The sequence below is a fragment of the Zingiber officinale genome, chromosome 10A (assembly GCF_018446385.1).
Source record: "Zingiber officinale cultivar Zhangliang chromosome 10A, Zo_v1.1, whole genome shotgun sequence".
NCBI lineage: Eukaryota > Viridiplantae > Streptophyta > Magnoliopsida > Zingiberales > Zingiberaceae > Zingiber > Zingiber officinale.
Window position 1 is genome coordinate 64,245,659 of NC_056004.1, and position 12,304 is coordinate 64,257,962.

Consider the following 12,304-nt stretch of genomic DNA (forward strand, 5'->3'; position numbering starts at 1 on the left):
ATGAAAATCCTTCTCCACATTCAAGTGGTCGGCCACCTTCAAGGAGGTGTAACCTCCACATTAATTCCAATTAATGTGGAGACCATGAAGAGTTGTAACCCCCATGAGGTGGCACTCTAGGATGATGTGGATCAACACTATTGGTCCACATCTTGCCACCTCACTAAATGACTTGGCAACAAGTGTAACCTCCTCATTTAATGTGGGCCGGCCACATTAAATGCTATGGAGGCTTGTAACCTCCATGAGGTGGCACACATTGATGATGTGGAGCAATCCTATTGGTCCACATCTTGCCAACTCACTAGTGATGTGGCAAAAAGTCAAGTCAAACATGACTTTTTCTCTTCCTCTCAAATCAAGTCAAACTTGATCAAATCTCTCTCATGGTTGATCTAATCCAACCTTATGATTCAAGCCAACTTAATATAATGAATCTAATTCATTAAATTAAGTTGATTTAAAGAGTCATAATCTAAATTAGACTCATTGAATACATGAATCAACTTGAGTCCAACTCAATTAGCCCAATTTGGATTACTCTTAATCCAATATGATTCATCAAATGAATCTAATCCTCTTGGTTCATCATATGAACCGAATCTCCATCTAATTGTCCTTAGTGTGTGACCCTATAGGTTCTTGTAACGTTGGCAATGCCCTAAACCTATTTAGGAGCATAAGTAATGAGCGGTATCTAGCAACACATCATTACTACCCAAGTTACAAGAATGTCGAGATCCGACATCACCTTGTGACTACCAATTGTGACTCCTCACAAAATATATGACATTGTCCTTCTATCCTAGACATCTAGATTGATCAATGTGAGGCATAGACCGTGTCATCCTCTAATCAATCTAAATCTTGAACTCCAAGTAGACTCACTCGATCAAATGAGCTCAACATCTAATGTTGACTCATTTGGACATGGCCATGCACTTAGTGGTCTCACTCTATCAAGAATAGCGATGTCGCTCCCGTCATATGGGAGGGATAGATCCCATCTACATCACTCACATCCCTCTGCATAATTCGTTACATACCCAGTAATCGCCTTTATAGTCCACCTAGTTACGGGTGACATTTGACGAAACCAAAGTACATAACTCCTTATGTAGGGATCCATGATGACTTCAGTTCCAAGGACTAATAGTCATACTAATAGCTACATGAGAAAGTATATGACACTCATATAACGATCCATGATACTTTCTCATGGCGGGTCATTCTGTATACATTCTCCAATGTATACCCATGTGTCAGCTTGATATCTCTATATCCATGACTTGTGAGATCAAGTCATCGAACTGACCTACATGCTAGTCTTATTGCATTAACATTGTCCCTGAATGTTAATACTCGACTAGGAATGATTTAGAGTAGTTTTCCCTATATCATCTCACTATCGATTCAACTAATCGATTGATATAGGTATGAACCTTCTACTCAAGGACGCTATTATACTTAGTCTATTTGGCACTAATACAAATAAGTATAATAGCTAAATAAATGCCTTTATTAATATACAAGAATATGATATACATGAGTCCATACAATCATCAAAATGATTGGCTCTAGGGCTCTAACTAACATCTCCGACGTTCCTGTAGTCCGGGAGTACCCAGATGTATTTCCAGAGGAGCTGCCAAGTTTGCCTCCCAGAAGGCCAGTGGAGTTCGCTATTGAGTTGATTCCGGGAACCGCACCGGCATCGAAAGCTCCTTATCGAATGGCACCAAAAGAGTTGAACGAGCTGAAGGTTCAACTCCAGGAGCTTTTAGACAGGGGATTCATTCGCCCTAGTGTTTCCCCATGGGGTTCCCTTGTATTATTTGTCAAGAAAAAAGATGGCACCATGAGGTTATGTGTTGACTACAGACAGCTGAATGCAGTGACCGTCAGAAATAAATATCCTTTACCACGGATCGAGGATTTGTTTGATCAGGTTATAGGTACATCAGTGTATTCTAGGATTGATCTGCGATCCGGATATCATCAGCTGAGAGTCAGAGACTCAGATATTCAGAAGACAGCTTTCCGTACTCGATACGGTCATTATGAGTTTTTGGTAATGTCATTTGGGCTTACCAATGCTCCAGCGGTGTTTATGGATTTGATGAATCGCATATTTCTGGAGTATCTTGATCAGTTTGTTATCGTTTTCATTGATGACATATTGGTCTACTCGCATTCCGAGGAGGAGCATGCACAGCATCTTCGTATAGTCTTGGAGATTCTTAGACGACATCAGCTGTACGCGAAGTTCAGCAAGTGTGCATTCGGGTTATCCTCAGTCGGTTTTCTGGGACACGTGGTTTCTAGTAGAGGTATTTCAGTTGATGCTCAGAAGATCGAGGCTGTCACCAGTTGGGAGCAGCCGAAGTCAGTTTAGGAGATCCGCAGTTTTCTGGGATTGACCGGATATTACCGACGTTTTGTCGAGGGTTTCTCGCGTATTTCTATGCCGCTAACACGCCTTACCAGGAAGGGCGTGAAGTTTACGTGGACCGAGGATTGCGAGACCAGCTTTCAAGAGCTGAAGCGGAGATTAGTGTCGTCTCCAGTTTTGGTTTTACCTTCTGGAGAGGATGGATTTGTACTTTACACCGACGCATCTCTTCAGGGTTTGGGCGCTGTTCTGATGCAGCACGACAGAGTAGTCTCTTATGCTTCTCGTCAGTTGAAGGAGCATGAGAAGAACTACCTAGTTCATGACTTGGAGTTAGCTGCCATCATTTTTGCTCTGAAGCTTTGGCAACATCATTTATACGGTATCACATTTGAGATTCTCACTGATCATAAGAGTCTCAAATATATTTTCACTCAAAAGGAGCTTAATCTCCGACAGAGGAGATGGATGGAGTTCCTGAAGGACTACGATTGTACCATTAGCTACCACCCAGGGAAAGCTAATGTGGTTGCCGATGCACTCAGCAGGAAGTCCAGAGGGACTTTGGCTTGCCACCGGACTTCAGTCACGGACTTGATTCAGAGTTTTTCTGAGTTAGACTTGGAGGAGCAGGGATCTACAGAGCAGGGTATTCTTATTACTATGGTTGTTCAGTCGTCGATCAGGACGAAGATCCGAGAGGCACAGGCTGGTGATCAGCATTTGCAGTTCATTAGCAGTCAGATAGCTTCCGGGCAGCAGACCGAGTTTACACGAGATGAGGAGGGTGTTATATACTTCCGAGGCAGATAATGCTTACCTCAGTCTCATCCGGTCTTACAGGAGCTACTCCAGGAGGCACACCGTTCTCGATTTGCGATCCATCCAGGCGGGACCCGTATGTATCGAGACTTGAGGCGTTCCTATTGGTGGAACGGCATGAAGAAAGACATCGCGGATTTCGTAGCTAGATGTCTTGTCTGTCAGCAGGTGAAGGCTGAACACCAGAGACCTGCAGGATTACTTCAGCGGATTCCTATTCCTGAGTGAAGTGGGATCACATCACTATGGACTTTGTGGTGGGTTTGTCGAGGACACGACGAGGCCATGACGCGATTTGGATAATTGTTGATCGATTAACCAAATCCGCGTATTTCTTAGCGATTCGGAGGACTGATTCCCTGGATCGATTGGCAGATCTGTATTGCCGTGAGATTATCAGACTACATGGTGTTCCATTGAGTATCATTTCGGATAGAGATCCACGGTTTACGTGGCAGAGTCTGCAGCAGGCCTTGGGCACACAGCTCCGTTTCAGTACAGCCTTCCATCCACACACAGATGGACAGTCAGAGCGGACCATTTAGACTTTAGAGGACCTGTTGAGGTCATGTGTTATGGATTTCGGAGGCTGTTGGGAGGACCATCTGTCGTTGGTAGAGTTTGCTTACAACAACAGCTTTCATTCGGCTATCCAGATGGTAGACCTTGTCGGACACCCGTCCTTTGGGATGAGGTTGGAGAGGCCCAGTTGTTGGGACCTCATAGAGTTCAGCAGGATGCAGAGTTGGTCCGTACTATCAGACGGAGGATGTCAGAGGCGCAGGACCGCCAGAAGAGTTATGCTGATCGGAGACACAGACCACTAGAGTTCTCAGTTGGCGACCATGTATTTCTGCGAGTTTCATCCACAAAAGGGGTGAAGAGATTTGGCCTTAGAGGTAAGCTAGCTCCGCGGTACATTGGTCCTATAGAGATCTTAGAGAGGATCGGAGCGGTAGCTTACCGACTTGCACTACCACCGTCCCTGTCAGGCGTTCATGATGTAGATATTCCAGTTCCAGTTTAGCCTGACATTACATATGAGGAGGTTCCGATACGGATTCTCGACCGGAAAGAGCGTCAGTTGCGGAACAAGACTATCCGGCTGGTTAAAGTCGGATGACAGCATCATTCGGACGAGGAGGCTACTTGGGAGCTCGAGGATACGATACGAGCTCGATATCCCCATCTTTTCACTTGAGGTATGTGATTTAGTATACCATTCAGCATTCATACTTTCTATATCTGTCGTAGTACTTGCTGATGGTAGTTAATGAAATTTGGGGACCAAATTTTTATTAGTGGGGGAGAATGTAAAATACCAAAAATATACGAATATTAATAAGGGAATTTTCAGAAATTGTTGGAAATTTTTCGGGAATTTTTCGGAGCTCGTATGGACGAGTTAACGGGGATCAAGATGGGGTCCGGAAAAGCCTGTTTAGGCTACCCAGTTTTAATAAGGAAAAGTTTTATTTTCTTTTCCTTTTTCTTTTTCTTTTTCTTTATATTTTTCTTTATTTCCTCCGTTTCTCTCCCTCGCGCACCCGAGCCGCTCCTTTCTTCTTCCCGACGCCGTTCTTTTCTCCTCTCGAGCCCTAACCACCCTAACCGGCGATCCCTTCCACTTCTTCTTCTCTTCTCTTCTGCACTGCCGCCCCAATCGTATGTGCCCTAACCGCCGGCGACGCACGGAGCAGTGCCGCACCTCCTGTGCCCTAGCCGCTGACCGCCATTGAGCCCTGCCGAAGCTGCTTCTCCTCTTTCGAGCGTCGGCAACCGACCAAACTCCTCTGCCCTAGATCGTCGTTGCACGGAGCAGCGCAGACACACCACAGATCCCTCTGCCCTAGTTGGATTCCTCCTTTCTGTGGCCTAACTCCGAAATAGGTAAGGCAAATTTTGGGTAGGGTTGTTCGTTGTAGGATTTTGATTTGGGCTCCTGTGATGAACCGATTGACGATTTACTGTGGTAAAAGTCACTGATTTCGTTGTCATACTATTGGAGCAGGGAAGAAACACTGCTGCTAGGGTTTTTGGGTGTTGATCACGCTGTTGTATTGCCGCCGAGGAGTTATAGGGTTTGCTTTACTGTGGAGTGTTCTTGGTTCGGCAGCAGCTTTCCCTAGCAGTGGGTAAGTACAGATTTAGATGTGTTTTTGTGTTGAATCTGTGATGGATCATGTTATAGTAAGTCATAATTAGAAGGTGGAACGATTAGGGTTAATTTCATTAACCCTAATTGATCAATGGATTAGGATTTAGTTTAGTTAATGAATGCATGATAGAATTAACTAAACTAAATATTATGACACAGGACTTTGATTCGAGACGAGCATCTCGACGTCCGAGTTGGACCGGACTGATCTTATTTTCCTATTGGAGGCGGTACTTTGACTTATGTCTTTGATATGCATAATAATATGTTTAACATATAGCAGTGATTGTGTAATCATTTTGTTTCGGTTGGTCACTACATGATAGTTACATGATTGCTTGTTTATTTATTCTGCACTGCATATTATTTACCTGATCATATATGCTTTAGGTAGTGACCTAACCACATGCTATGTTATCTTCTGGATCTAGGGTTTATTTGATGCCCTATCTGATTTGTGTACCTTCTATTTGATACATCTTCCAGTGGTACACACTTTGTATTATTTATATGGTCATTACTATGTTATTCATGAGATTGTCATGCTTAGTGTCATGCATCATGATTGCATGCTGTACGATTGTTGGCTCCACTATGGTTGAGCCCATCGCCAGTTACATGTACTGCACACACCATCACCGCCCATGGGTTAGTGGTATATCAGACAGGTGTGTGGCGGTTCATTGCTTTAGCTGGTCCGAGGACTCGCTGCCAGTGCAGTCCGCGATCGCTCTCGGCTCACGGCATTTAGTGTAGCAGTGGTAGCCGTGGATGCAGATGGTGGATCCGTTGCGTGGTCGATGTCCGGTGTGGTGGCAGATATCCTCCCGGCCTAGTAAGGAGATGAGAGCACCGAGCTCCCCATTTATGAGGTCGAGGGGTGAGGATACTCGACGACATCCGTCCCTCATCATACGGAGGTGATGTCTGGTTCAGCGATGTCCACTTATTTATTTATATTTATGTTTATCTTCATTTACTTGTCTTTGCATTTATAGGATGCATATGATTGACATGCATCTGGATTATGATCGTCTGACGACTTGATGACCTTTGCATTGATTGATCTCTGATTTCCCGATTTCATTGCATTTATCCTTCTCGTATTTCGTGAGTATCGCATGATTAGTGTTGTCTGTTATTTATTTTATTATGCATATCAGTTGTACCTGTTGAGTGTTGGACTCACCCCGTTTCCATTGTTGATATATTTTCAGGTTGAGGCTGTCCGGAGCAGTTCTAGTCGCTGGTCCCCACAGCACGTAGTGCTAGTCCATCTGCTGGTCTTTGAGTTGTTATTTTATTTTAGCTTTTCTCTATCAGACTTTGTTTTAGTCTTGTTTTGGATTTTACATATGGATATTGTATGAAATCCTTCCGTTTGATGGACTTTTGGTATGATTTGGATTTTATTCTACTATATGCCTGCCTGGACGGCAGAAGAGGTGAGTTCGTCGGATTTGAGTTTTACGAATGTAGTTGAGTAGGGTGGAATTCGAGTCAGAGTATTATTGTTTGTGATTACTATTATTAACTGCGTGGTTGTGACAACCAGAGGCTAAATATCTATATAAACTGCGTGGTGATTATTTTTATTTATTGTTATAATTCCAGCCGTCTGTGGCTGAGGTATATGTGTTATGTAGAAGTTTCAGATTGTCCGCCGTACAGGGGAGATGCTGCCGAAATTTCTTCGGACAGGGACTCCTCTGGGGCGTGACACTAAAAAACCAATGTTTTAGGACTGGTCTTCTAAGAGCGTTTGATTAACCACTCTAAATATGTGTAGCGACAAGAGTGGTTAAATGAAACCGCTTCTAAAATGTAAGAGTAATAGGAGCGGTTGGAAAACCGATCCAGCTGATTAATTGTAGCATCAGTTATTTCAAACCGTTTTAAATGTCATTAAATTTAAGAGCGGTTTTATAAACCGATTTAATTTTTTGTTTGGTAGCGGTTTATTAGACTTTTTAAGTGGTCAACAAAACTGTTTCTACAAAGTCACATATTCTTTTAACCTAGGGTCTTTTGCCTATTATTAATATTTAAATTTCCTTAATTTTTAATCCTACGCGCCACATACACACAACAAATCGTGATTCATTCTCCTTACTCCTTAAAAATCCAACATTCCGATCGAGATACTTAGAAAAAATAACAATCCAATTTCTGCGCCATTGTTGGCTTCTCTGTTACCGGAAATTGACTCACTTGTATAGGTAATACGCATGGAATCCATCTTCTAATTTTATTAAAAATTATTTTATAGATAATAATACAAACTGTCGAATCTCGATTGATTTGATGAAGTCCAAAATTAAATTACGTTAATATCCTTTTTTATTTTCATACTTAAAATAATTTTAAAACTTATTAATAATTTTATCTTCTTATCTTTATCAAAAATTTTATAAAATAAATACACGCAACATGTGTATTTCATTAATCAAAATGTGAGATGCATTACATACTTTAATTAATGAAATAAATAAAATAAATAATCGATGCATATAATTGAAACGTACTAAATAAATCTCAGAAAGGGAACAAATAAATTTTTTGATATATTACTAAAATAGATTTAAAACTACAATTTACAATTCCATTAATTGTAGTATGATACAATTATAGCATGATTTGGAGAGTATGATACATAACGTCAAACAATTGTAGTAAATGAAGAGAAAGTTAAATCTTATGTGCTAAAATTATTTTTAAATTGTGTGTTTTCAATTTTATCAATTCTCAATTTCAATTATAAACTAGCCATCAAGACCATTTGCAAGAAAATGGTCCGTATATATTTTAAAAATCATAAAATAAAAGTGTTAACTAAACAATTCATTTCACGCATTTTTATTTAAATACTCATTATAATAATTCATTATCAATCTTATCATTGTCTATATTTTAAAATATAATCATATTTTATTTATATAAATGGATGCAATCGAAAATTTGCTCGTTGGTAAATTATTTTAAGAAAGAATAAAATTCCTATACCTGCACAATTTTAATATGGTTCACCAAGATTCTAACCATAAAATTTTACCAAAATAGAAACTAAAATACCATGTTTATTGGCTATGAAAGGGCTCCCCTTTTTAGCGCTCACATTATTTTGCTATTTTTTTTCGTGATTCCCGCTTTTAATTTCTAGAACCCTAATCTTACCTATCTAATGTATTGATATATATATTGCTTCATCTACTCATCTCCTTTTACCGATACTTCTCAGGGAGAACATTACAACTAACTTTGATTCTTGGAGGTAATTTCTTGCTTGAAGTAATATATTTGAATCTAGTTTCTAGAATTTTGGATGACTGTCCCAGACTATCATATTGTTTTAGGCGTGATTAATTTTTATTTTCATAGTTTAAAGATGTTGATATCTCGTTATGTTTTTGACTACCTTTTGTTAGCTTTTATTTATTGTCGCCATTTTGCAGATAAAATTGTCTGATCTTAATTTTCTGACCTTTTTTTTTGGAATTGTCAAAATTTAAAGATATAAAATCTGGATAAGAGTTTGAATGTGCAACATAAATATGAGTATGTAATCATCTTTTGAAAAATGTCACACACTTATTGTCTATTTCTTGTAGGAATTGCTTCACTTTGAAAATGGTGAACAAAAGAATTCAAAAGTTGCTTCAAAATACCAGAGGGCGATCTAGAAGAGAAGAATCAAATAATAGAGGATTAAATGGTGAAAATGAACCACAAGATGTACCACTGCCGCACTCTCCATCGAAAACACAAAATGCTGAATTGGACTTACAACACAATGTTGAGCATAATGAGGAAGGTTAGAATTTTTTTTGGGGATATGAATAGCTAATTGAATTTACAATGAAGTAACATTATGTTTTTTAATGAATTAACATTATGTTTTAAATACTTTTTTAGGTTCATCTCAAAGGAGCCAAAATACACGGGGTAGGACAGTGATGAGGGATGTTCATTCATTAGGTCCCAATGACTTACTAGTTGTAAGATTTAATGAAAGGGGTCAACCTTATGGAGAAATGCAACCCACGCTTTCAAATTTTGTGGGAACGATTGCTCGAAATGGAAACTTGTTACCCCTTAGTTTTCTAGACTGGAGGAAAATACCTAAAAATCATTTGGATCTTGCATGGGGATATGTAACTGTAAGTTGAGAATCTTTTAGTTCCAAATTTCAATTAGAAATTAATATAATTTGTTTAATATTCGTAGGAACATTTTTGTATCCCTACTCGCCACAAAAAAATTGTGATGCAAATGATGGGAGTTGCATGGACGCGATGGAGGACCGAAGTCAAGGCAACGTCTTATGACCCAAATATTCCTTTATATGAGCTCTTGCAAATTCGTCCTGTCCCTCATAAGCTGACACTCGAGGTTTGGGAAACTTTATGTGACTATTGGAAGAAGAATGAGGTAGTAATAATAAATTTATTATTTTGTACATATAGATGGGTGTATATGATGCATTTTTGTTAACCTATTGCAGAGAATGTCAAAAATTAATAGAGAAAATGCTCATAAAAAATGAAGAATTCATGCATAAGGACGCATAAATATTCCAACATTGGAAGATAAATGCATTATATATAATGATTGTTTTTATAAGTTCTATATAATTTTTAATTCACAAATTCTATATTTTTAGGGCCGAGATTTAAAGTATTGATTAAAGTGAATAGAATATAGTTGGTGTTAGTTAAGTTTGATGGCGCAATTTGTTGATTAGTTTCAGGAAAATGGTGTAAAACCTACTCGTATTGAAATATTAGAATTAAGTTGTCATAGTAAAAAGAAAGGAAGGTCTCCTATTGCTGATGAAGCTATACAACATGAGGTAAGAATTATGTTTAAATTTTTTAAAATGACTTGTCAATATTTTTGTAATGTTATTCACAATTTTTGTGTCAGGCTTTATTGAATGAGGCTGTGAAACGCCATCTCCAAGACAAGTGCATGATCAAGCATTTCGGTAATGAGCACATTTAATTTTTTCTAAAGTTATAACTTTTATGATACTAATTATTTTTTATGCAGTGAGGTGTTCGGGCCTGAGCATTCTGGCCGAGTTCGATGTTTAGGAGCTGGTGCACTGCCTAGCCAAGTTTTTCCTGACCAATATAAGCGTAGCCATTGCCAAGGATATGACACTGCTTCAGATGCCATAGAAAAGTTCAAGGAAATGAAAGAAAAAATAAAGGAAATGGAAGCTAGGGAGGCAGAGCGAGAAGCACGACTACAAGCAGAAATGGAAGCACGTGAAGCACAAAGGAAAACCGAGATGGAGCAATCGATGAGGCGGATGTAGGAACAACAATTCCAAAATTTTATCCGTATTATGCAAAGTATGATGGTTGGAACTGCTGGGGGATCTCAAGGGCCCGAAATGACCGGGACAGGTATTAGCATGTTTGATGTTAACAAATGAGTTATTAAAAATTACTTGTATAAATGCATGATGTAAAATCCGCTTTCTTTTATAGATGGCAAGTGTGATGGCAGAAATCATGCAACAATATATGAGTATTCCATCAAACGCTCAAGAAAATATCCGTAGACCTCCTCCATGAGAGAAATCAAATGGTAGCAGGTAGAATTTGAGAAAAAGATATTTTGATTTATATTAAGGTTGGAAATAAATAATATGTTTTTAGATGAATAATATGCTATTTTGATTGACAATGATTGTTCGTAAGGATTATGTACTGATTTTTTATGATGGAATACCATTGTTTTTTTCATCTATTTATTATGTTGAGTTATGGAATGATTTATAAAGAAACATAAATGTTTTTTTAAAAAAAAAAAATCTGCCATCTACAAAAGACCGTTCCAAAAAATTAAAAAAATTGATGTTAAACCATTCCAAAATTACAAAAAATCGCTTCGAAATATGACTTTCAAGAGCAGTTACGAAATCGTTCCACATGAACACATATAGAAGCAGTGAATAGAAACCCACATTTAGGAGCGGTTATTATGTGCTCCTGATATGTGCAAACAAAAGCGGTTTCGTAAACCGCTCCTACTTTTCACCTTCTACAGCGGTTTAAAAACCATGGAAATATCCATGTTTCACAATCGGTTGGTCAACCGATTCAACATCCTCACTTGCAAAATCAGTTAACAACCGTACCTAAATATAGATTTCAGATCGGTTTCAGAAACCGCTCTAATTGAGGATATATTAGAGTGGTTTTTAACCGGTGGGAAAACTAACATTTTAGAGCGGTTAGGACAACATTTACCACCGCTTTTATCTTCAGCTCGAACTGGGCCTAGCAACGGTGGCAACAAGTGCGCTTGCCAAACCGTTGCGATATTTATAGCAGCGGTGGAAAACCGCTCATATAAGTCAAATAAACCGGTCCTATAGCTTCTTTTTTTGTAGTGACTCTTCTCCTTTGTAGATCTAGTGTAGATCTAGGTTAGAAAACTCATACTCGAAGTTTCACTACTTTTATTCTTCGCACGGATCCGGTGGCGGGGGTTTCGGGGTTTCCGCAACGCAAAAAGTGGTTTTTGCGGCCAGAAAAACCCAACAGTGGTATCAGAGCCACGTGCGAAGCAAGTATGAGTTTTAATTTGTATTTTTATGAAAATTACAGATCTGTAACTTTCTGTGAATTTATGATTTTTATAGTTTTTATGGGTATTTTTCTCGTAGAAGCAAAACACGAGTGTTTAGACACTTATAGGCTTCGACTACCGAGAAGATTTTTCCAAAATGCCAAGGTTTCGCCCCAAATCATTTTGGGACAGCGAACTAAGGCGCTGTAGGATCACTTAGAAACACTCGCTATGGTTATATCGCGGTTAGCGGCGCTGCCCCTGACCCCGCAAGGGGATTCGTTCCGCGATTGCGTTCGAAAATCGCTAAACGGGACCGTCGGGAATTTTTACTCATAAAAATTGAAAAA

The 12,304-nt window shown here is 39.2% G+C and overlaps 1 protein-coding gene across 1 annotated transcript; it reads left to right on the forward strand.

The window, feature by feature from the left end:
• The first annotated feature begins 8,999 nt into the window (after window positions 1–8,999).
• LOC122026679 lies at window positions 9,000–10,692 on the forward strand. Its single transcript, XM_042585409.1, has 6 exons — window positions 9,000–9,183; window positions 9,285–9,529; window positions 9,597–9,800; window positions 10,114–10,221; window positions 10,296–10,336; window positions 10,422–10,692. Exons 1-6 carry the CDS (start codon window positions 9,000–9,002, stop codon window positions 10,690–10,692), a joined length of 1,053 nt encoding a protein of 350 aa, XP_042441343.1.
• Window positions 10,693–12,304: the final 1,612 nt, after the last annotated feature.

Coding starts and splice junctions, on each gene's coding strand:
- LOC122026679 (XM_042585409.1), top strand. CDS start 9,000: ATGGTGAACAAAAGAATTCAAAAGTTGCTTCAAAATACCAGAGGGCGA. Junction 9,184..9,284: donor TGTTGAGCATAATGAGGAAG/GTTAGAATTTTT, acceptor ATACTTTTTTAG/GTTCATCTCAAAGGAGCCAA. Junction 10,337..10,421: donor AAACGCCATCTCCAAGACAA/GTGCATGATCAA, acceptor TTTTTTATGCAG/TGAGGTGTTCGGGCCTGAGC.